Source organism: Phocoena phocoena, chromosome 2, assembly GCF_963924675.1.
Source record: "Phocoena phocoena chromosome 2, mPhoPho1.1, whole genome shotgun sequence".
Taxonomy (NCBI): Eukaryota; Metazoa; Chordata; class Mammalia; order Artiodactyla; family Phocoenidae; genus Phocoena; species Phocoena phocoena.
In genome coordinates this window covers 108,606-132,229 of record NC_089220.1, presented here as the reverse complement: position 1 = coordinate 132,229, position 23,624 = coordinate 108,606, and the positions used below count along the sequence as shown (strand labels likewise).

At 68.8% G+C, this 23,624-nt stretch overlaps 2 protein-coding genes across 3 annotated transcripts in view; both read left to right on the top strand.

The window, feature by feature from the left end:
• MTA1 (metastasis associated 1) overlaps positions 1-8,089 on the top strand; it is a 37,386-nt gene extending 29,297 nt beyond the window's left edge. Inside the window, exons 10-22 of the mRNA XM_065872968.1 lie at positions 340-528; positions 1,864-1,938; positions 2,071-2,129; positions 2,522-2,637; positions 2,879-3,084; positions 3,125-3,314; positions 3,409-3,498; positions 4,446-4,598; positions 4,729-4,764; positions 6,546-6,557; positions 7,379-7,410; positions 7,699-7,850; positions 7,939-8,089. Of these exons, the coding sequence (XP_065729040.1) occupies positions 340-528; positions 1,864-1,938; positions 2,071-2,129; positions 2,522-2,637; positions 2,879-3,084; positions 3,125-3,314; positions 3,409-3,498; positions 4,446-4,598; positions 4,729-4,764; positions 6,546-6,557; positions 7,379-7,410; positions 7,699-7,850; positions 7,939-8,089 (1,461 nt within the window). The remainder of the gene's footprint in view (positions 1-339; positions 529-1,863; positions 1,939-2,070; positions 2,130-2,521; positions 2,638-2,878; positions 3,085-3,124; positions 3,315-3,408; positions 3,499-4,445; positions 4,599-4,728; positions 4,765-6,545; positions 6,558-7,378; positions 7,411-7,698; positions 7,851-7,938) is intronic.
• Positions 8,090-12,588: 4,499 nt separating this feature from the next.
• On the top strand, positions 12,589-17,780 carry CRIP2 (cysteine rich protein 2). Of its 2 annotated transcripts, XM_065871005.1 has the most exons (8): positions 12,589-12,674; positions 15,627-15,721; positions 15,803-15,860; positions 16,217-16,357; positions 16,440-16,508; positions 16,588-16,682; positions 17,002-17,059; positions 17,142-17,780. In XM_065871005.1, exons 1-8 carry the CDS (start codon positions 12,632-12,634, stop codon positions 17,207-17,209), a joined length of 627 nt encoding a protein of 208 aa, XP_065727077.1. In that variant the 5' UTR covers positions 12,589-12,631; the 3' UTR covers positions 17,210-17,780. The 2 variants fall into 2 exon arrangements, with proteins under 2 accessions (XP_065727077.1, XP_065727078.1); XM_065871006.1 differs by lacking the exon at positions 16,217-16,357 and having other exon boundaries at positions 12,632-12,674; positions 15,803-15,870; positions 16,447-16,508; positions 17,142-17,209.
• The last annotated feature ends 5,844 nt before the right edge of the window (positions 17,781-23,624 follow it).

Below are 23,624 nucleotides of genomic sequence, written 5' to 3'. Positions count from 1 at the left end.
CACTTGCCACCTCAGAGGCAGAGGCATCTCCCAGAGGACGGCTCGTGCCCTAGGCCGGCCCCTCCTGCCCAGGGCACTTTGGCCCTGGGGCCAGTCACCCACCGTCTGCTGGCTGAGCCACCCCCTCCTGGAGTCCCGCCCCTGCCGAAGTGGGCCTGGGAGCACACCTGCTCCCCTCTTCTGCTCCGAGCAGCTTGGCCTCTCCCTGTGCTCTCCCCAGAGGCCCCCCCGCCCGAGACTGGAGACTGTCCTCATCCCCTCCCGTGCGGCCCGGGTGTGCGGGGCGGGGCGGGGCCGCTGCAGCTCTGGGGCCCGGGCGACCCGCCTCTCCCACCGCAGTTCCACGCCATGGACACGCTGCACAGGAGCCTGTACGATGTCGCCAAGGCCATCTCGGCCCTGGTGCCGCAGGGCGGGCCCGTCCTCTGCAGGGACGAGATGGAAGAGTGGTCGGCCTCGGAGGCCAGCCTTTTCGAGGAGGCTCTGGAGAAGTACGGGAAGGATTTCACTGACATTCAGCAAGACTTTGTGAGTACCGGGGCGCAGGTTCAGGGCCCTGCTGTGCCCGCCGGGCCGCCGTTTTTCCCTCCCCTTGTCTGTTAGTGGCTCCGGAGGAAACGCCCAAGGCCGCCTGCCGGGGCCTGGGCTGTGCCACCAAGGCGAGGGTCCGTGCTGGTGTCGCTGGGGTCCTCGCCGGGCCTTGTTTGACTTGGTTCGTTTGGCTGTGTTGGTTGTTCTTAAGTGGCCGAGCGTCTCCGTGTACGTCCTTACTTTGTGTTCTTTGCAAGCGTCCACCAGTGAGCCTGTGGGGATTCCAGCACCGGCAGGGCCTGTGCCCTCAGGGGCCCCTCCTGCCCTTACAGCCCCTGAAATACACTTGAACTCATCTGAAAGGAGGCCAACTGGTGGTCACTCAGAAGAGCGCGCCGGTGCAGAGAGGGCGGCAGGGGCGGCCGGGCCGGCCTGACCGCGAGCGCCTAGGAGGGGCCGGGATGCAGCGGCCTCGCCGGCATCTGACTCTGAGCAGCACCTCTTCAGTAACGGACGAGGCTGATGCCACAGGACCCACGTCGGAAGGCAGACGGCACTACTGAGGGTGGAGAAGCAGTGTCGGTCCCCAGAGGCCATCAGAGGGACCCGCGCGGCCCCTGGTGCCGTGGACACAGGCCGAGCCCAGACAGCCGGTCCCCTGTGCGAGGCAGATACGCGGAACGCACTGAAAACCTAAGCAGAGCAGCAAGGCCTCCTCACAGGGAAACAAGCGCAGCGAGGAGGCGGGCGGGACATAAAGCGCTCAGCTCGCCACGCCTCCCGCACGTCCCGTCCCGGGCCCGGTGCGCGCAGAGTCCGAATTGTCGACGCGCCCGGGCAGACGTCCTGGGAGAATCCGCGCCGCGGGACGCGCCTGAGACGGGCCCGGAGGTGGCGTGGAAACGCAGGGGGCGGGGTGGCAGCGGCAAGACTCTGACGGCCACCCTGGACTCACAGGCAGCCAGTGGAGCCCAGAGGTGGCGCCCGCACAGCGGGGGAGCAGAGTGATCGCGAGGACGTACCGGGGGAAGCGTTGCAGCCCACGGTCGTGGGTGGGGCTGGTGTCTGGGCGTCCAGCGCCTTGCGCGAGGCACGGCGGGGCCGCTAACCCCACCCAGGAGGGGGCCCCCACCACCGACCGAGCAGGGCAGAGGTGCCGGAACCGGGGAGGAAGCTTTTGCGTTGAATGGAGTGTGCCTGAGAGGGAGAGAGAGAGGGCGAGGCCCGAGAGGGGCCCTGACGCGGGCTTGGGGGAGGCTCGCCCACTCCTGGGTGGGGTTAGCGGCCCCGCCATGCCCCCGCCCGCCCCCTGACGTGCCCCTCTCCCCCCAGCTCCCCTGGAAGTCGCTCACCAGCATCATCGAGTACTACTACATGTGGAAGACCACCGACAGATACGTGCAGCAGGTGAGGGCCCGGCCTGGGCGGGGGCCGAGGGGTCCTGTGGGAACTTAGGGTTAGGGGGCAGCGTGGGGACTGGGGGATCCCCTCTCCAGACCCACCTGCTGGCTGCCCTGACCCTTTGTTCTGTGTTTGAAGAAACGCTTGAAAGCAGCTGAAGCGGAGAGCAAGTTAAAGCAAGTTTATATCCCCAACTAGTAAGTACGCCCCCCACGGCGCCGTCCCCGCGTCCCACGTGGCCCCGTGGTGCCGTCCTGGCTGAGTCCTAGAGAGAGTCGGGGGCCTGTCATCGAAGCCCGTGGTGGCCCGGGGGCAGAGGTGGGGGCAGCATAGGGTATCACGACTGGACCCCGCCCGGCCTGGGGTTCAACTCTGAGCTGAGCTAAGCGCAGGCAGATGGAGCTGGGGTGTCGACAAGGTGGGAGCTGCTTCTAGAACTCGAGGGGAGAAAGATCACACACCCTCAGGCAGGGGTCAGCGTCTGCCCTGTGGCCAGGCAGGTCTGGACTGGGGCTGCCGGGCCCCAGAGCCGCGCGCCCAGGGCTTGGTGGTCCCGTGACGTCTCCCCTCTCTCCCTTCCTTACCCAAGTAACAAGCCAAACCCGAACCAGATCAGCGTCAATAACGTCAAGGCAGGCGTGGTGAACGGTGCCGGGGCGCCAGGCCAGAGCCCTGGGGCCGGCCGGGCCTGCGAGAGCTGTTACAGTAAGTGCCCCGCCCGGCATCTGGGTGCCCCTAGCCCACAGCCCTGGGCGCCCCTGCACTGCCCTGGGGCCCAGCCTGGGGGCGGTGGCCACGCCCTGCCGGGGAAGCCCTCTCTGGGAGCACCGGGTGCCCGGGCCCACAGGGTGGGGGGTGGGCGCGGGCGGGCGACAGCTGTGTAATGCTCTCTGCCGTCACTGGTTCTGCTTAAGAATCCGTCTATTTCCAACTTTGTTGTCCGTAGCCACCCAGTCTTACCAGTGGTATTCTTGGGGTCCCCCTAACATGCAGTGTCGCCTCTGCGCGTCTTGTTGGACATATTGGAAGAAATATGGTGGCTTGAAAATGCCAACCCGGTTAGATGGAGAGAGGCCAGGACCCAACCGCAGTAACATGGTAAGTCGGTCCCCCCCACCCTGCCCCAGCGCACGCCCCGCGGTCCGGCCCGCGGTCATGGCGCTGTGTTGGGGCGGCTCGCCCCCTTCCGCAGAGCCCCCACGGCATCCCAGCCCGGAGCAGTGGGAGCCCCAAGTTTGCCATGAAGACGAGACAGGCCTTCTACCTGCACACCACCAAGCTCACGCGGATCGCCCGGCGCCTGTGCCGTGAGATCCTGCGCCCGTGGCATGCCGCCCGGCACCCCTACATGCCCATCAACAGTGCGGCCATCAAGGCTGAGTGTGAGCGTCCCTGCGGGAGGGGCGCTGGCGGGGCTGCTGGGGACGGGGTGTGCAGCCCCCGTGGGAGCTCTTACCCAGGCCTCGCACCCCACAGGCACGGCACGGCTGCCCGGAGCCTCTCAGAGCCCGCTGGTGCTAAAGCAGGCCGCGCGGAAGCCCCTGGAGGCCGTCCTGCGGCACCTCGGTGAGCCTGCTCTCCTCCAGCGCAGCCCCGGCCCCCGGCTGCCGCATCCCTCACCCCCCCGGGGTCCCAGCCTCTCCCCAGCCTGCTCCCCTCGCCCCTGCAGTCCCCAGGGGTCTGGGTCGGGTGCACCGGCTCTTGCGATGCCTCTGAGCCTGGATCGGCGTCTCCCGCGGGGCCCCAGGGCAGGGTCACGGCTGGGTGGGAGACATGCACGCCTAGGCAGCAGCCTGTAGGGAGGGGCCTCGTGGCCTGGGGAGCCTGCGCACTTCGGCCCCGCCCGGCTTGTTCCTGGGACTCAGCCAGGGGCTTGGGCGAGGGGGGGCGGCGGCCCTTGGCTTGGCTGGGCGTGGCTGGGTGGACTCGGTCCCCCCAGCGGTGGGGGCGGCATTCCCTTCGTGAGGGACGTTCCAGAACCGTGAGCCAGGCGCGCTCCCAGCAGACACAGGTGGCTTTGGCTGCACTTGCCGTCTGGAGGCTCGGTCCTGGGGCTGGCCTCGCCCCGGCCCATGGGAGGAGGTGGTCTCTGTTCCCTGCGAGCCCCCCAGGGCTGTGGGGCCTTGGCAGGTGTGAGCCCGTGCCTTCCAGGCCGGCGCTCGTGGGCTCGTCCTCTGCCAGCCAGCTGGGCCGTTAAAACTCATCGTCTGGCTAGTGGCCAGCCCTGTGCCGTCAGCTCCGGTGACCGCTGAGTGGACCCGCTCGTTTATGGGTGTCTGGAGCCTGTAAGCTGCCGGTGGTCACCGGTGTTGCGGCCCTTCGGCCAGGGCTGAGGAGCCAAGGAGCCCGGCCCCAGCAGCTGTCCCCGCTCGCAGGATGCCCGGGGGTGCCGGACTGCGGTGCCCTCCCGGGCCCTGGTCGCCATGGGCCTGGGCTCTGGCAGCCCACAGTCGGGCGGCAGGGCTGCTGCCGAGGGCCCGCAGTGCGCCCACCTGCCCGCGTTGCCTCTGCAGAGACCCACCCCCGCCCCCCGAAGCCCGACCCCGTGAAGAGCGTGTCCGGCGTGCTCGGCGGCCTGACCCCGGCCAAGTCGGCCCCCGTCATCAACAACGGCTCCCCTACCATCCTGGGCAAGAGGAGCTATGAGCAGCACAACGGGGTGGACGGTGAGTCCGGCGGGGCCTTGGGCTTGGCCAGCACGGCCTGTGGCCCCGGGGCACCCGACCCTGGCCCCCGCCGCGCCCGCGCCCGCTGACCGTGTGTTCTCTCCTCTCTCCTGCCGCCGGGCGCTGCCAGGCAACGTGAAGAAGCGCCTCTTGATGCCCAGTAGGGGTAAGGCCCAGCCCTCCGCGCGTGCCTGTGTGTGCTGTGCTCACGCGTGCGCGGCGGACGGCTCAGGGCACGTCCAAGGGCAGTCCACGCGGGCTGGGCCGCACCCTGCTGCCCCGGCTCCTCCCAATTCACCTGTCGCTCGGCAAAGACCGGAGCGCTGCCCCTCGGGCCCCCAGCTCGCCCAACGCTGCCTCCTGCCCCGGGGCCTCCGGCTCGCGGGCCACCCCTCCTTCCGGGCCCAGCGCCGGTCAGTGGACTGTCCTCGCTCCGGCGGCCCTGGTGCCCCCGCCGCCCACCTGTACCGTCTGCTGTCGTGCTGCGACTGTCCGCGTGCCGCCAGCCTCAGCTTGCGTGGCCGCCTGCGCTGTGCTTGCAACCCTGCCTGTGCCCCTGCCCCAGTAGGGGGCTTTGGGACCCTGGTCTCCTTGGGGGGCAGGTGGGACAGAGCTGTGGCATGGCCGGCATGGCTGGGTGGGGGTCGGCGAGGCCCGGGTGGACGCTCAGGTCAGGGCCCCGCATGGAGGCGCGCCCAGGGCTGAGGGTCCCAGGGCTGAGGGTCCCAGAGCTGAGGCAGCAGTAGTGCCCTCTCCTGAGCGAGGTGGGATGCTCGTGGGGTGTGTGCTAGGGCAGCCCTCTGTGGGACCCTCCTGCCGTCGGCGCCTCTGGAATGTGGCTCCTCTCACCTGCCCAGGGCCCGGCTTCTGCCCCCTCAGCTGGTGGTGGGGTGTTCGTGGGCTGGGGCTGCTCTAGGAGGGTGTAGCCACTGTGGCAGTGTGGGATGTGTCAGACCTGGGTGTCCCAGGGCCCCCCAGGGGTCTGCCTGCGGCCGGACCCGTGTGTGTGTTGTGGGGGGGAGGTGAACAGGGAAGCAGCTGAAGGGAAGAATGTGGCAAGTGCACTCGGAGCCCCTCCTGCCAGCCCCTCGTGATGGCAAGGTCGGGTCGGGTGTGGGTACCCCAGTTCCATGGGGCAGCCAGCATGGACACGTCCGGAGCCCTCCCCAAGCTCAGGACTGGAGGACTACTGGCCCCAGGGGTCTGGCCGAGGCTTGGCTGTCCTGGGATCTGTGGGAGGTGGGCCGGACGTGGGGACACGGGAGGTAGCAGCGGCCACCCGGCCCAGCCCTGTCCCCTGGACGCTCCCTCTCTCTGCTGAGGGTCAGCCGGTGGTACTGGTGCCGGGTCCTGCCATCTCAGCCCATCTGGACACAGGCTCTCGCCTGCACCAGGCCCCGCCCCCCCGCCCTGGCTGCCTCACCCACGACCCTGTGGTCCCAGCAGCGGGGCTGGCTGCTCGCCTGCCCCTGCGACAGGTGCCCTGGGGATGGTCTGATCACACCCACAGGAGGGGGTGGGGGCCGTGTGCTCACCAGCAGGCAGCTTTGGGCTTTGTGGTCTGACCTGTGAAAAGGCCGTTGGTTAGCGGGAGGGATGAGATCGTTTTGCTTGTGTCGGGTTTTCCGAGATCGATGTGCTTCCAGACCTATCTGCTTCAGCCCCAGCGTGCAGATCCCGGGTGGGGATGTCGGGGGCTGCGCACGAGCCCTGGGAGGAGGCCACAGCTGGCTTCCTGGGGTGCTGTGGGGCAGCGGGGGCAGCAGCGGGTGGCGGGAGCTGGGTCTGGGCGAGGCCCGGCCTCTGGCACCGGTGGGGCCTTAATGGGCTGACAGGCCCGCGGATGCATCTGCGGCTGCATCCGCCCTCTGGGCCTGCCGCACGCACGCGCTCCCCTGTAACGCTGACCGTGTGCTTTCTTTCCTCCGCCACCCATCCCTCTGGTAGGCACCTACCTGGGTAAGTAGCACGGGGCCTCGAGGGCTGCAGGCCGGGTGCCACGGCCCCTCCCTCTGCCCTGCCGGGGTCGGGGTACTCCAAGTTAGGAGGCGGTTTGCAAAGGGGAGGGCTGGACAGCTCTTCTCTGCTCGTCAGGAGACGAACCGTGGCCAAGGGGCACTTTGGGGAGGAGCTGGTCCCGGGAGGCCTCTGGCAGGACGCAGGTGGTGGGGACCAGCCCTCATGGGTGCGTGCTCCCACGGCCGCCCACAGGCTCGCCCCACGTGTGTCTGGGAGCCACAGGTCTCGGGCGCCGGTTGGGAGTGTGGACTGAGACCTGGGACGGCGTCTTTCCCCAGTCGCTGGCAGCTGCTTGTGGCTCCAGACCCCCGGCCATGGGGTGGAAGCGCTGGAACCCTGGCCAGAGCCTGGCCTACTGGCCACTCGTAGGAGCTTCTATCAGCTCCTCCCTGGGTGGCTGGCCCCAGGGTTTGCGATGGGGGCTGGGGGCCCCTCGGGAGGAAGCCCAGGGTGGCCCGGCCTCCTGGGGTCTGAGTGGTGCTGCCCGGGGAGTGGCCGCCTTGCAGAGGGGCTCCCCGGCGCCACTGTATTTATACCCACTGTAGACCAGGCCCCGGTTGTCGCGGCCCAGTCAAGGGAGCGAGCTCAGATCCGAGACTCCGGGTCCCCACCCAGAGAGCGCCACCTGGGTGTGGGCTGTGGCTCTGGGGGGACCTGGGCCCAGGTCTCCTGCGTCTCGGCTGCGGGTCCTCAGCGAGTGTGTCGAGTGCAGGACGTGCCTTGCCTCGGACCTCACAGCCTGTTCTCCTCCCTCTTGTCAGGTTTGGCGAATCACGGACAGACCAGGCACATGGTGAGAGGGAGGGCCCCCGTCCTCCACACTCGTACACGCGTGTGTTCCCACAGCTCCCGCGGGCCTTCGGGGGAGGCCCCCCAGCCCTGCCAGGCACTGCACGGGAGCATCTGGGAGGCCCAGTGGGACCAGAGGAGGGGCAGGCGGCGGGTCTCCATGGGCCTTGGAGGGCCCCCTCCCCTCCTGGGGTGGCCAAACCTCCATGCTCCCCGCTGGGACCGCCACCTCGGGCTTTCTGGGTGCCCACGTGGAGGCCCCGGGCTGACCCCTGGCGCCTCCCCACCGCAGGGACCAAGCCGGAACCTGCTGCTCAACGGGAAGGCGTACCCCACCAAGGTGCGGCTGATCCGGGGGGGCTCCCTGCCCCCCGTCAAGCGGCGGCGGATGAACTGGATCGACGCCCCCGATGACGTGTTCTACATGGCCACCGAGGAGACCAGGTGGGGCCTCCAGGGCCAGCGGCGGGCAGGGGGCAGGGGCTACCGTGTCCGTGTCTCTCGTCCGCGTCACTCGGTGTCTCGATCACAGGAAGATCCGCAAGCTGCTCTCGTCCTCCGAGACCAAGCGCGCGGCCCGCAGGCCCTACAAGCCCATCGCCCTGCGCCCCAGCCAGACCCTGCCGCTGCGGCCGGCCCCGCCAGCGCCCGTCAACGACGAGCCCATCGTCATCGAGGACTAGGCGCCGCCCGCCTGCCCGCAAGGCCCTCCAGCCGCAGACCGCGCCCGCCCGCCACCCGCCCGCCGCCCCGCCGCCCGGTTTCAGTAGTGCCCCCGCCCGCCCGCCCCCCCCCCCGCCCCCCCCCCTGCAGAGAGACTGCTCCTCGGCCCCCAGCGGGGGGGAAGCGCCACCTAACTTACTCCAGGGCCACCGAGGAGTCACCTTTTTAGCTTGTGTTTACTTTTTGGCCGGAGCGGAGCTGAGGGGCCGCCCCTGCGCTCGCCCTGCGACGCGGGCCTGCGGGCCGGCCGGGAGTTTCCTTGTGTTCTGTTGAAGGTGCCATTTTAAATTTTATTTTTATTACTTTTTTTGTAGATGAATTTAAGCTCTGTAACTTACACCTGGAATGTTAGGATCGGCGTGGCCAGTGGCCAGCCGAGCTGCCTGGTGGGGTTGGCCCCTTGTCTTTTCAAGTAATTTTCATATTAAAAAAAAACAAAGAAAAAAAACTCATAAAAACAAAAAATCCAACTAGCCCTTTCCGTGTCTTTTGTCCCCAGTCCTCTCCCTGTCTTGGGCCCACCTCACCCTCAGGGCAGAGCCGGTGCTCCCAGCCTGGGCTCCCCCGGCCCGCCACGGGGGAGGACGCTCAGGGAGAGGCACTGGAGAGCAGCGCGTGGCAGGCCTGGCCCGCATACCTGCCTCCCGGAGGCCCTGGCCCGATGCCCACCACCTGGCCCTGGGAGCAGGGAGAGGTCCAGCCAGGGCTCACTGGTGCTTACTCGGTGGCGGGGGGGGGGGTGGGGTGGGGGGGTGGTGGTGGAGCGGAGACCCCCTGTGTCTGTTCAAGGCAGGGGGTGGTCTGGACCTGGCCTGGGACCCAGACAGGCAGGTGCCTGGCTTCCGTCGGGGCAGCCAGCATAGCTGGGTCAGCCGGCCGGCCAGCCTGCTCCTGGCAGAGCCCTGCCCCAGCTGTCTGCGGGTTTTTGCCAGGAACTGCAGGGCCACCCCTAGCAGGTGTGGAGTTTCCACAGGGAGAGTTTGCTCAGATTTCAGCAAGTCCGCTCTCAGACATCCTGCCTCGGCTGGCCCCCTGCACAGCCGCTCCGGGCCCAGGGGACAGGTGTGGCCAGGCCGCTGTGGGGAGGGGTCTGGGAGCCACGCTAACCTCCGCCAGCCGAGGGGGTCAGCGAGGCCCTCCCCAAGGGGCTCCCCTCCCTGAGCTCTGCCTCCTGTGCCTCCAGCCCCACTGTGACGCGTGGGCATCTCAGCTGGGGAACTGAAATAGAAACCACCCTGCTCCCTCACTGGAGACAGATAAGGGGCGTCCTGGCCTTCCAGGACCCAGCTGCAGGGCCCCGCAGGGTGGCGGGCCAGGGTGTCAGAGGAGTGGCTGTGGCGCCCGCCCCCCCCCCCCCCCCCCCCCGCCCACCCACAGCCAATTCTAACCTGCGGTCCTGGCACCACCCCTTGCTGCCCCTGCTGCCCCAGGGCTTCGTTGCAGTGTCAGCTGAGGTGCGGTGCGGGGGTGGGGGTGGGGGGCGGGATGAGGCCGGGCTGGTGACCTTGAGAAAGACACTAGCTTCCTCCAGGGCCTTTTCCAGTCCTGGGGCCTGAGGATGGGGTGGGGTGGGGTGGGATGGGGACGGAAGGGGAGGGTTCTCCCCAGGCCCGGGTACTGACTTCCCCTTCCCCCAACCTGGCCCTCCCCCCAGGCTGGTCGAGATCGCTGTCCCAAGGACAGGCAGGCCCTGCGGAGAGCCAGGAGACGGGGGTCCCCCGCCCCCACCCCAGCACTGTGCTGGCAGGGCCCGGGCTGGGTGTCCGCCTCTCCGCTGCTTGGGGGTCAGAGGCGAGGCTTAGCGGCGGGGTGGGAGGCGGGTGTGGGCGGGGGGAGCAAGGTCTTGGGTGCCCAGGAGTGTTTGCCAGCTTTGGTCTGTTCTCGTGGGCCTGGCAGGGGGCTGTAGCCGTCTCTTCCACAACCCCCAGGGCCAGGGCCATCTTAGGGGGACAAGAGTCCCCACAAGGGACTCAGCCTGGACGCCTGCCCACCGCTGGGCGCAGCCCTGGGGGCCCTGTGGGAGAGCGAGACTGGGCTCCTGCGTGTGCCATTTGCCAGCGCTGCGGCCCTAGGGGAGGGGCCTGCCTGGCCACGTCGGGGCGGGCCCTGCCTGCTTCCCGCGAACTGGCCTGCTCGCCAGGAGCTGGCCCGGCCTGCGCCTGCCCCACGGCCTGCTCGCCAGGAGCGGGCCCGGCCCGCTTCCCGCGAACTTACCGTCCTCACCCAGCCCCACGGCCTGCGCCTGCCCCACGGCCTGCTCGCCAGGAGCTGGCCCGGCCTGCGCCTGCCCCATGGCCTGCGCCTGCCCCAGTCTCTAGCCCTCAGTGGCCTCAGAGGCAGGTACCGCTGCTCTGTGTCCCGCGATCTGTGCCCCTTCCCGCCAGGCCCACAGCAGCCCCGGTGCCATCAGCCCAGGCACTGCAGCTGGGCGGCAGGGCACCTGCGCTGCCCCACTCTCCCCTCCCTGGCTCCAGGGCATCTGGCCAGGGCCCAGTGCCATTCCTTTGCTCCACCCCCATTCACTCTCCAAGCTGGGCGACACCAGAGCCCAACCAGTCCGCCCTCCACAGCAGTCCTGCAAATTTCAGGGGCGGGGTGGAGTCACGGAGGCTGATGCCCCGGGGGTCCCCGGGGGCTCCCAAGCTACAGAGGAGGTGGTAACAGGTGCCAAGTGGGGGGCAGTGGGCCCATGAATTATTCAGAGACACCGGACACCCAGCCTGAGCCAGGAGCGGGTTGTGAATGACTGACCTGCAGGCCACCTTGTCCAAGAAGGGGGGCCTGCTGAGGCCTCCCCTCTGGTCTCTGCCCTGGCTGGCTCGGGGCCAGAGCCCGCGTGCGAAGGGAGAGGGGGCCGGCCGGGCTGGTCAGTTAGGCCTGAGGGGGGCCACATGTTTCTGGGCTGTTGTCCTCACTCACGGAAATGGCACTGGCTGAAGGGTGTGAGTGCAAATGGGTGGGGGCACCGCTGGGAGCAGGGCCGCGGCAGGGCTGCCATGAAACTGCCCTGTGAGACCGGCTCACCCAACCACTGTGAACACGCTGGCTGGCACCAGGGGCCAGGAGAGCCGCCGGACGCCACCAGGCAGAGGAAATGGGCAGTGGGGGGCAGACCTCAGTGTCCAGCACAGAGCCTCAAAGACAGGGCAGGGGGTGAGGGGGCTGGAGCCCGCTGCCCAGACTGGGCCTAGTCGTCTGGGCTTGGGGGGGGTCTGTCCATCTGCCAGACTTGAGGCTCAGCTGGGGGTGGCGGTCCAGAGGAGAGCCCATGAGGAGGCAGAGCCCCTGGGAGGTGGCCCCAGCGTCCTCCAGGCCCCCCAGACCCCTGGGTTAGGGCCGGGTCCTGCATGGCTCCAGGTGCAGGTAGGGAGGGTGGGAGTGGTCAGGCACGGTAGGTAGGTCCCTGTTGGCAGGAGGGCTGTGGACCCCGGGGAGAGACCCCGAATGCTGGCAGAGCCCTAGCTCCCCGGCCCTCCCGGAGGGTGCTTTGGCGCCACCAAGCTGGAGGTCAGAGGCCCTGGGCCCTAAGCTAGTGGGGTCCGGACGAGGGATGCCCGTGGCGGGAGCCGGGGGAGGGGATAGGGGTAGAAGCTGACGGCAGGGTCCGCCCATTTGGCCGGCCACAGCACCCGCGAAAGGGGCACTCCAGGGGCCCCAACATCTTCTCTCCCTCCTCTCCTCCCCTCCCTACCGCCCTCGGGTGGGAGAGCTCGGGGAGGACAACTTCAGAGCCTGCCCCACAGCCCCGCGGGTCCCCTCGGTGCCAGGCACCCCCTCCCCAACCCCCTTCCAGCAGTTTCTCTCGCGCTGTTTTTGGAAGTGGCAGGCGCCCTGCCCTCCACCCGCGGGGCCTTCGGCACCACTGACAGTGTTAGGCGGGGCCGGGGCCGGGACCGGGCCTGGACCGGTGGCGCGCCCGCCCGGAATCCCGCTCCTATCCCACCGCAAGGCCGTTGCTATAGAAACCGAGCAACAAAGGGAAGCGGGGTGGCGGCGCGCGGCAGGGTGGGGTAGGGTTCCCTTGGGGACCCGGGCTCCAGGACCGGGCAGGGCGGGCCGGTCCGCCGTCGGGGAGTCAGTCTGCTTGTCCTGACACCGCCCTTCCGGGCCGAGGCCCTCGCTGGCCAGGACGCCCCCAGTCGAGGGGGCCGCGGACTCCCAGCCCCACCCGCGGCCCGGCTGGCTGCCCCGACGTTGCCATGGAAACAGGCGAGGACAGGGCGGGCCTGGGTAGAGGCCACCTCGCGCGCGCGACCCATGGGCGCCCGGCGGGTCCAGTCGCCCCCCATCCGCCCCTGCAGGTGCGCCCCCGCCCCCGCGGCGCCCGGACCCCGAGGGCGGGCTCCCGACGCCCCGCCCCGGACGCAGACCAATGGGAGCACAGACAGCCGGTCGGGCGGGGCTGGCGGGGCGGGCGCAGCGGCGGCGGCGGCGGCGGCGGCGGCGGCGGCGGGGAGACGGGCGCGGGCGGAGGACACGGACTGAACGGGAGCGCACCGACCATGGCCTCCAAGTGCCCCAAGTGCGACAAGACCGTGTACTTCGGTGAGTGCCCGGGCCCGGCCAGCACCCCGCCGCCCTTCTCGGTCCAGGATGCGCGGCCCCGACCCGGCTCGCCGCGCTGCCCACGCGGGTGCGGCTGAAGGGCGGAGCGGCGACAAGCTGGGGGCGGCCACGCCCGAACCCCGAAGTGGACGATGGGGGTGGGGCGGGGGCCCGAGGCCCGGCGGGTGGGGGGCGCGTGGTACCCCCGAGAATACGCCCGGGCTTGGGGGAGAGCCCTGGGTTCGCGGGCGCATCGCGGTTCTCCCGGCGGTGCCGAGCGGGGCGGGGTCGGGCGGGGCAGCAAGCTCCGGGCGCTTCTCGCGCGCTCCTGTCCCTCTCGGCCGTTTCGCGCGGTCCCCAGTCCCGCCTTCCGCGGACACGTGGCCGGGCTGGCGTGGCCTCGACCCCGTGACCCCCAACCCCCACCCCGACCTCTGCCCACGCGGGGCTGGGCTCTGTCTGGACTCAGTCCACGCGGGGGCAACCTTGGCCTCTACCTCCTGCGTGTCCCAGCGCGCGCCTTTCCTTGGCTCACGTCCCCCCAGGACTTTCCCGGGGGTGGGGTGACAAGCGAGTCCCCACAAGCAGGAGAGGACGCTGGAGCCCAGGTGGCCAGGCCCCCTGCTTCCTCAAGGTCAGAACAGTGGCATTCAGGAGGAGGTAGCTGGGTAGAAGGGGGTCCTCTCTGCCAGGATGCCCCCTGGGTTGGCGGCACCTGCCCCACCCACCCCCCAGCACTGGCTCACCCACTCTCTGGCGCTCCGACCCTGTTGTCTGGCTCACCCACTCTCGCTCATCCTGGCTGATCCGACTTTGCCAGGGCGGCGAAGTCCCTGCCCACCGAGCCTCCCACCAACGCCCACACAGACAGACTTGGTGGCACAAGCCAGGATGGCCAGAAGGGCAGGGAGAGACAGGGACAGACAGGGGATCCGATCCTTCTGTTGTCATCCTAAGGGCAGTGGTCCGGGTCTGGACTGGGGACAGGCCGAGGTGAAGATGGCCACTTGGCTTCCCAGCAGGCCAGAGCGGGAGGAGGAGGCCGGAGGAGGCCGATGTTGTTTGCTGTTCCCAGAGGGGAGGGACCGGATTTGGCCTGGAGTGCTTCTGGGCTGGCTGGAAGCCGAGGGGCTTCCGGATGCCTCCCCAGGAGTCCGCCCAGCCCTCTGTCCCCATCCCAGACAGGGCTCATCCTGTAAGGCTCAGGGTGGGGGCCAGCGCCAGGGTCCTCCTGCCAGCCCCGCTGCCCGCAACTTTGCTCCCAGTCAGGCTAGCTCAGGACCGGGCCGACAGTCCCGTGGACAGCCCGGAAAAGCGCTTCTGCCTGCTTGGGCAGCCGCCGGCTCCCAGTAGAAAACAAAGGCGGCTCAGACTCGGCTGGCTTCTGTCCTGGTCTGGAGGCCCTGGTGGAGGAAAGGGCCGGGGGCCGGGGGCCGGGGGCCAAACCCTCCCACCCCCAATCAGGCTTCACCCCAGCAGTCTACACCCCAAGCGTGTGCACAGTGCAACCTGGGCCAGGATACCCCAGGGTGACCTCAGGGACACCGAGCCTTTGTGTCCCCGACAACCGAGCAGCCGGGTGAGGGCCGGTTCCCTTCCGAGCCATTAGACTCAGTCGATTCTGCCTTCCCAACTTGGGCCGGTAATGTGTGGCCGTCGACCTGGCCAGTGGGTCTGAGGGTCACTCCCCTGCCCCCAGGTGGCCACATCCTACAAACCAGCCAGTGGTTCTGGCAGCCCTGAGCTGCAGCTGCCTCGGCCGCCGCTGGCCAGAAGGAGAACTGGGAGAGGATCCGAGCCCGCCTTGGGCTCAGCCAGCTCCCATCTGCCCTGGCATGGACCTGGGGGGAGGCCTGGCCAGCCTGCGTCCCAGCCTCCTTGGTGCAGTGGCCAGAGGGATCTAAGCTTGTGCTGCCCCTGGCCGGGGCCAGCAGGTTCCCCCAGGGCCGTGGGGAGACATCGCTCAGGGCTCCGAACCTGGGCCACCAGGGGGACTCACTGCCCTCCAGCAGCACCCACAGGCCTCCTGGGGCTCGGGGTGCCCCTGGCCAGGCCCTCTCTCCCTGCTCTGCTGGGTCTTGGGGGAGGCCTGGTCCAGGTGGGGGCCCCTCTGTGAGGGGGACCAGAGGAGCCACTGGTCCTTGGCCTCTTCTTGGGGCTTGGCCAGATTCTGCCAGGGTGGAAGGGGCCCAGCCCACCTGACCGCCCCCCCTCCTCCCCGATGCCTCTGGCCGGGCCCCTTTCCCGTTGGAATTCCAACTCAGCTCCGGCCTTTCTTCCTGCCCTCTTCTCCGCCCTTTTCCTGCTGTGCTCCCCTGGGGAAGCCTCAGCTTCCGTCCACTGGGAGGTGGCCCAGCAGCCCCAGCTTGGGGCAGGGGACAGGGAGGGGCCCCAACGTGACCCTCAGCAGCTGGTCTCAGACCTTGAGTGCCAAAGCAGCAGCCAGAGGCAGGAGGTGGAGGGGGCGCTCTCAGAGCTTAAGGAGAGGAAGCCAAATATAGACAGGCAGGCGTCCTGTCCCACGGGTGTCCCATGGTGGCGACAGGGACTGGCCTCTCGCAGGGGTTCTGGAGGCTTGGGGCCACCCTTCAGCGGGGGCGCTCTGCCAGCTCCATTAGGGCCTGATTGGAGGGTTTGGGGGTGTGTGTGAGGGAGGGGCAGGTGTCCTGGTGAGGGGATTGGCAGGTGCTTGAGCTGGGACCCCGTCCAGGTTCCCTGCTGCAGCCCGTGACCCAGGGTGATGAGGGTGCCTGAGACCAGAGGGAGAGCAGGGCCCCCGGGGAGCAGAAGGGGGTTACGGTGGGGGAGCAGGCAGGTGCCACGTGGCTCCTGGGTGGGGATGAAGGGGACCGGCGCAGAGGCTGCCCAGGAGCGGGGGGGACAGCGGGGGCAGCAGGCGGCTGAGCGCGGGAAGGCAGGAGGGCGCCGGCCCTGACACCCCTCCCGCCCCAGCTGAGAAGGTGAGCTCCCTGGGCAAAGACTGGCACAGATTCTGCCTCAGGTGCGAGCACTGCAGCAAGACGCTGACGCCAGGGGGCCACGCCGAGGTGAGCCCCTCCCCCGGGCAGGGAGGGGGGGCCGGGGAGCCCAGGCCAGGTCCCCGCCCTCACGCCCTGCCCTCTGCCTAGCATGACGGGAAGCCCTTCTGCCACAAGCCCTGCTATGCCACGTTGTTCGGACCCAAAGGTGAGCCTGGGTGGGGCGCCACGGCGTGTGATCTGCTCCAGCGCTGGGGGACATGGCCAGTGCCGATCCTCGGCCCAGCAGAGACTTGGGGCTGGCCTGGCGGGACGCTGTGGACCCTTGGATTCCCCCGGCCCCCTTGTCTCCTTCCCCGTGCTGGCCCCTCCCGTCCTTGAAGGACCAGCATCCTCCGTGCCTTTCCCGGAAATCTGCAGCCCACGGGTGCCCTCTGGGTGGGGGTCCTGACTCCACAGTGGGCCATGGAGGACCCTTTTCTGAGAAGTTGGGGGGTGGCTGTGAGGGCTGGGTGGTGGGCGAGCCCACTGGCCACCCCCCCTACCGTGCCTACCATCTCACAGGGGTGAATATCGGAGGTGCCGGCTCCTACATCTACGAGAAGCCCTCTGCCGAGAAACCGCAGGTCACTGGCCCCATCGAGGTCCCCGTGGCCCGAGCTGAGGAGCGGAAGGCCAGCGGACCCCCGAAGGGGCCCAGCAAAGGTGGGCTGGGCTGAGTTTCCGGGGGCGGGGGGGGCGGGGCGTCGGAGCCGCTGTGCCCCGTCCTGACTCCTCCCCCTCCCAGCCTCCAGCGTCACCACGTTCACCGGGGAACCCAACATGTGTCCTCGCTGCAACAAGAGAGTCTACTTTGGTGAGTGGCCGCGCCCACCCCCAGCCTGGGAGGTCTCCGCCAGGGGGGGCCCCGACCTCACCACCTCTCCCGTCCCCAGCCGAGAAGGTGACGTCTCTGGGCAAGGACTGGCACCGGCCGTGCCTGCGCTGTGAGCGCTGCGGGAAGACGCTGACCCCAGGCGGGCACGCGGAGGTGAGAGGGGCGCTGGCTGGACGGTTGGGGGCGGGGCGCGCAGCTGCCGGGACGGGAGGCGGGGGAGGGGGGTGCCGGGCGGTGGGCGTTGCCCCCTGGTGGCCAGCCTCGTGGCTCGCGTGCGCGCAGCGCTGCGTGGCGTGGCGTGGCGTGGCGTGGCGGCGCTGTCCTCCCCTCCAGCTCCCCCAAGGTGAGACGACCTGGCCAAGGCTTTGAGAACTCGAGGGTTCAGGGAGACCCGGAGGAAGCCACCAGGGGGAGTGGGGCGTGTGGACTCCGTTGCCCTCGCTTCTCACCCCCGCCCCCATCTCGTCCCTAGCACGACGGCCAGCCCTACTGCCACAAGCCCTGCTACGGAATACTTTTCGGACCCAAGGGTGAGTGTGGCCAGGAGGGTCTGGGATGCGGAGTCTCCCTTCCTCCACCCCTCCCCTACCACCCTTGCCCCTCTCCCCACAGGGGTGAACACCGGAGCTGTTGGCAGCTACATCTATGACAAGGACCCCGAGGGCAAGGTTCAGCCCTAGGCCCCCAGGCCCTTCTGCAGGGCATTGGCCCGCCTGCGCAGGCCCCTGGCCAGGGGCCCACTGCTTGGCTACGAGGGGAGAGTGACCGCCGCCCAGTCCCACCTCAGCACCTGCGAGTCCAGGGCCTGCGTGTTGGGGAGGAAGCCCCTGAGCTGACTCCAGAGCCCTGCCCACCAACCCTGTCTCTCTGGGTGTGTCTGCCTTTGTGTCCCCAGCCACCCGTCACCCCCTTTTGTGTCCTCCTGGCCCCCCGTGTCCCCATGTCTGTATCTCATGGCCCACACGTCCCTGAATGTCCCTGTGGCCTGGGTGGGTCTTTCTGAGGTGGCCGCCCCACGCTCCCCCTCCTGCTGCCCGAGTCCTGCCCACAGTGTTATTTATGCCCCCCCCCCCGCCCGTGACAGCCACAGCCACACCCCTCACAGTGTCCCAAGGGTGGAGGGACATCCCTGCCAGGAGCCCTCTGCCCGCCTCCCACCCTGCCTCGCAAGCGCCCGCCCACCGCCCTCATGTGGCTCACATTCGACTGCCGGGCGTCCTGCTGTCAATGAAAGGTTTGAGGATCGCACAACCCCGCATTGTGTCTGTGTCTGTGGCATGGGTGTGAAGCCGAGATAGCGTCCCTTCGTCCGGGGGTCGTCTTCCCAACGGCGGTGGTCGTGGCTGGGAGGCGGGGAGGCGCTGATTTAGGCTGTGGTGCCGACACTGAGGTGGGCTGGGCCCCTGAGAGGGACCAGACTAGCTGGATGTGGGGAGGGTGGGAGGCATCCGGGGGTGGGGTCCTGGTCCCCAGACATAGGCACCAAAACCAGGGGGTCCTCTGATCCATCAGAGACCCAGAGGGAGAGGTCAGCCTCGGGAAAGAGCAGAGGGCATGGCATGTGGAGGGAGAGGGGGCAGGTGACCAGAGGAGGGGTCCTCTGCAGGGGGAGAAGCCGGTGAAGGGTGGTCAGGGACGAGGTGGGCCTTCAGCCCAGGAGGAGCCTGGAAGTACAGAGGGTTTAGGGGGAGTGAGGCTGAGCGTGGTCGGCCGGCCCCGGCATTGGTGGGAGCCCAGGGACAGAATGTGGGCAGTCTGAAGGAGGGGCCTAGGGGCTCCTGCCTGAACAGCATTCCTGCATCTGGGCTTGCAGTGTTGACGGAGTCACCTCTGGCCTCCCCAGGCTGTCCAGGCTCTGCCTTTGCAACCAGGAACTCTGAGTAGCTGGGAGGAGGGCTCTCCTAGTCTGCTTTCCCTTTACCTGCTGGCTCCCGGGCAGCCCACCAGAGGGCGCCCCTTCTCTTCCACGCTGGGCGCGGGGGGCAGAACCCTCGGAGACCTGCCCTCCAGTGCTCAGCCCTGCCCTGGCCTGCTCCCAGCACCCCACCCCCAGATGCCTCGCCCTCCCCGAGCCAGAAGCATCCTCCGGGCCTGCTCAGTCTGGGCCCGTGTCCCCAGCACCATAGGCAGCCGGCTCCCCACGTGCCCTGCCCCCAGGGACAGCTCCCAGCGCCCCAGCCCGTGGCACAGGCCCGTGCCTGGCCCGCCCTCCAGTACGCGGGCCCAGACACAGCTGAGCCTGGGTGCCCGGCTCATTGTCCCTCGAGCAGCCATCCGTGTCCATGGGGTGGAGGGCCGGCTCCTGGTGTCTGCAGTGCCAAGCCGCCCTCCTCCTGGCCAGTCCAGGCGCCCAGCGTGGGCGGCAGCGTCTCCTCGTACCTGGCCGGCGCCTGGAGCGCAGCCAAGATGTGCAGGGTGGGTCGGCCTGCCCTGGGGGTGGGAGGCGCTGGAGCAGGTGCCCCAAGGGCGCCCAGTTCCCACCCCAGGCAGAGGGGAGGTTCGGGCAAGCACGCTCGGAGGAGGGGCTGGGACAACACCCCTCCACATTCCCACCTCCCTCCCGCCAGCACGAGGCTCCTTGGTTGGGGGGTCGTTTGGGGGAGAACTTAGGCTTCCCTGAGCACCCCCAGGCCCGCCCTCGCTGAGGGCTCCCGGTGTCGGATGGGAAATTCCTGTTGTCCGGCCGGTTAGGGGCTGCTGAGTGCACAGCCGGGACCCCTCCTCCAGGAGGCTCCAGGGGAAACTGCGTAGGGGAAGACTTGATCTGCGGCACGCCCTTCCCCAAAACCCGGGGAAGGGCGGGGCCTATTCTCGTGTGAAGGCCCGCCCTGGCGGGGTGGGGCGAGGGCTGCCGGGGTCGCCTGGAGGGAGGATCGGCCCGGCCCTGCCAGGGACGCAGTGCCCTCCCACTGCCGGGTTCTGGCCCGGGAGGGCGCGTTCCACTTCCTGCGTGCGGAGCGGGTCGCGCCTCCGTGTTTGTTTCCGCGGGGTTGTCATGGAAATCGGGGCGGGGCCGCTACCGTCTGTCTCTGCGCGGTCGCTGGGTGTCGTCGGTGGGGGCCGCGGGTGGCCCTGCGCTGCCGGGGCTCCCTTGGTGACACTAGCTCCAGGAAGCCTCCCCACAAGCCAGGTGTTTCCTCGGGCGCCCCTGCAAGACGCAGGGGAGGCCTGTACGGTGTGCCGCCTTCTCCACCTCCCCGCCCCCCGCCCCGCCTCCACCCCCACCCCTCCAGCCCGGTCCCAGCCAGTTGAGGCGGCCCTGAAATGCCATCTAACCACCTCTGTTCCATCCAGAACCCCAGGGCTGGGCACAGCGCCCGGGCCTCCTCCACCATCCTGCTCCCCAGCTGTACCCCACCTCCCACCGGTCCAGTCTTCCCCACTTCCTTGCCAGGACCCTCCAAGACCCACCCTGCACCCCATTTCAGACCTGGGCCCTAGCTGGTACCCCCACCCTCCATCTCTGTGGGGACTGCAGCTCCCTCGGCCCCCACTTCCCTGAGGCCCAGAATCCCCTGCCCTAGACCCCCAGCCCCTCTCCCTCCACCTTCCCCTGGGCCAGTGACCCACCAGTGCCAGCCCTCTGCTGTTGGAGGCTCCCCTGGGGACCCCACCCAGCTAGGCTAGCCTGGCTGAGCTTCTCTAGGCCTGAGGGAGCATGACCTTTTTCCAAGCACCAGCGCACTGGTCACGGGCTGTGGCCCCCTGGGTGCTAAGGGTCAGGAAGTCACCTAGTGCCTGTGACCCCGGCTCTGGGCCTCTGGGAGCTGGGACAGGCAAGGACTGGCGGGAGACCGGGGCGGCCAGGTGTGGGCAGCACGTTTTCTCAGGGCCCAGCTGGCTGCAGGGGTGGGTTTGTGGCCATGAACGTGCCCAGTTGCTGGACTGAGGAGGCTGGAGTTTGAGGCGGTGCTGCATGGGCCTTGGCTCCAGGCCACAGAGATTCCTGGAACCAGGCTCAGCCTGGGGTGGGGGGAGGGGGAGGGCAGGGCGGGCTGAGGGAACTCAAGGTTGTAGGTGCCCCCATCCCTCCACCCCAGCCCCTCTGCATCCCACGCCTGCTTCCAGCAGAGGAGGAGGGGGGTCTTCTCCTACCCTGACCAGGCTGTGGCCTGGTGGACAGGATCAGCGTCCTTCTGGGAAAGCACAGAGTCCGTTCCCTTCCCCAGCCCCAGGGCCGCCTGGGGCAGGACCTCGGGCCAGACAAGGGGCCCCGGGAGACAAGCTGTTAAAAATAGGCCCTGGGAATGTCTGAGTCTCCAGGACTCAGCCTCAGCCGGGCCTGGGGGAAGGGCAGGGAGGGGTGGACTCTGGGTGCAGGAAGCCAGCTCTGGCCCAGGGCTCAGCAGTGGTCCTGGAGCACATGTTGGCCCTGCAGGGCATCTGGGTGCAGGAACACCAGACAGGCCCTGCTGGCCTCCAGCCCTAGCAGGGGACATCCTTACACCTGTCCACACTGAGGAGGGGGCCCAGAGACTGGGGCGCTGGGCACTGGGTGGGGGCTTTGAGAATGGTAGGGAAGAGGCCAGAGGCAAGTGCCACAGTGTATGGCGTTGGGGGGGTCCGGGGGGGGGGGCGGTCTGTCCAGCCCTGAGGGGCAGAGCTCTCCTGGTGGATTCCTCAGCAGTCACTGGGGCCCAGCCCTGCCTTCACCAATTCTCCCGGCGCCTGGAGCCCAGGCAAGCCCTGCCCTGGGGCCCCAGCCTGGCCCTCTCCATCCAGAATTCTGCGGCAGGGCAGGGTCCTGCCCGGTTCCCATCTGGGTCTCCAGCTGAGCCTGGGTGGAGCTTCAGCAGGCGAGGAGGGCGCGGGAGTGCGCAGAGAGACGGTGAGCGTGCGGAGGTGGCCTTGGCCAGGCAGCCAGAACTCCGCAGTGACCTCCCCCCCGGTCTCAGGGCCCTGGATGCCCTTAGGCTGGCTTGGGGCAGGGTGGACATTCTGGGCACAGAGCAGCCTGGGGCAAGTAGCCGTCCTGGCCGCTGTCCCTCACACTCCAGACGCAGCCCCTGTGCCTCCAGCCAGTGCTGGGAGGGAGAAGAGCGCAGGGCCATGGTGCTGGTCGCGCCAGGGCGGGCCGCATCTTGGGGTGTGCGAGGTGCTCCACTCTGTACCTCCCATGGGTTTGTGCAGCAAATGCCACTAGGGCCCCAAAAGAGGAAGGAAAGGGGGGGAGGACCAGGCAAGGCAGATCTGGGCCTTGAACTGGACCGGTGGTCCCGAGTCTGGTTGACCTTGGGCCAGGCCATTGCCACTCCCCCACAAGTGCATCCTGGGCAGGTGAGCCCAAGGAAGCAAGAAGCCTGTTCCTGGAGGGACTGTCAGGGCCCTGATGGGCACCCAGTCAAGCCTCAGATGGGGGTGTGCCTGGCCATAGAGTCTAGGGGGCTGAAGGATCTGTCCACCCACCACAGTCCCCCAGTGCTGGGGGGTCTGCAGCTGGAGGGGTCCCCACCGCCACAGGTGGGCAGGACAGACAGGGAGCTGGGGGAGTTGAAGGGGCACGTCAGTCTGTGACTGAAACTTTGGGACGGTTCCAGGCAGTGTGTGTGTGTGTGTGTGTGTGTGTGTGTGTGTGTGTGTGTGTCTCTGTGTGTCTGTGTGTCTGGAAAAACCGTGCTATGTAGCAACCAGAGGGCAACGCCCATGGCCCTCGGTCCCCCCCGGCATCCTCCCCACAGGGCCCCGTGCTGTGACCATGGCAATGGCAATAACAGCGGGGAAGGCCAAGAAGAGATTCATCACCCTGCTTTTCAAGGGGGGGGCTCTCAGCTCCCCCCACCCCCAGGGTCAGGCGGGCTTGGAGTCCCAGTGTTGGTGGTATGGAGGCGTCATCCCTGGGGCCAGGTGTGTGGAGGGCAGACAAGCTGGCTCACAGTCCCACCTGGCCCGGAGCCCTGAGTGGGCTGGGGGTGTGGGCCGGGCAGAAACATGGGAAGGCAGCTGCTCAGAGAAGGGCCTCGTGCACGCATGCCCCGAGAGACACCCTGATGGATACGCCCACCCAGGAAGGCACTGGGACACACGCGTGCGCATCCAGGCAACCTGTCGGTCACTGTCCCCCTCCAGCTCATCATCCCGGTGGAGTTGACCTCTGCCCGGCACACCCACTTGGGGCAGCCTTCTCAGGGATCTGCAAGGCGGTGCGTGCAACACGTGTGGCCTGATGCCCAGGATCTGCTGTGACAGACGCCCACCTACCCCAGAGTGTCCTGCCCTGTGCCCCCCCCACGCGGTCCTCTCCATCACCAGGGGTCTTTGCCCTTCCTCCCCTCTCGCTGCTTCTACCTGTCTGCATTTCCTAGCTGTGTCTGTGTCTCCGTGTGCCCCGTCCACCCCCCCACCCCCCGGCACTCTCCTGCTTTCTTTCCTGCCCACCTTGCTCTCTGGATCATGGAGCCAGGAGATGAGGGAAGCCAGGACCACCTCCTGTTCCTGGCCTGGCCTGGTGGCATCAGGCGCAGGCCAGGGAGACACCAAGGGCCGGGTGGGGGTGGTGGGGAGGTCGGGCCGGTGGTGTCGGCTCCAGAAACCATGATGAGGTGCCCCTGTGCCAGGCAGAGAGGGTGCTGAGGCTCCGGGCCCGGAGCAGGCTGGGCTGGGGCTCCACCAGTGCAGGGCAGGGCGTGCACCGCCTCCTGAGGGCAGCGGGCAGCTGGGCACCGGCGCTACCCACCTTGTGGACCCCGGGGCTTGCACAGCTCCGGGGGTGGGGGCAGAACTATGGCCTCAGAGAGGGGGTCCCAGGGAGGTGGGAGTGACCGGAGAGCGGTGTGGTGGGCCCGCCGCGGGAGTGTGGGGTCCAGCGGGCCGTCCTCACCAAGGCTGGGGTGCGGGCGGCCTCCCTGACCCTTGAAGGCTGGGAGCTCTCACCGCCACTCCGACCCGGGCCTGGTGGGGCGCCGTTGGGGTGGAGGCAGCCACAGCTTCCACTCCTGGTCCCGTTGCCAGACTCTGGGCTGGGGGGGGGGGGCGGGGGGCTGCTCGCAGCAGGTGGTGAGGGTGAGGGCGTCACTGGGTGGGGAGGCCGGAACTCCTGGGCCCTGTCAGAGGGTGGTCTTCAGCACCCTCCATGGGGACAGGGCCTGGACAGGCCCA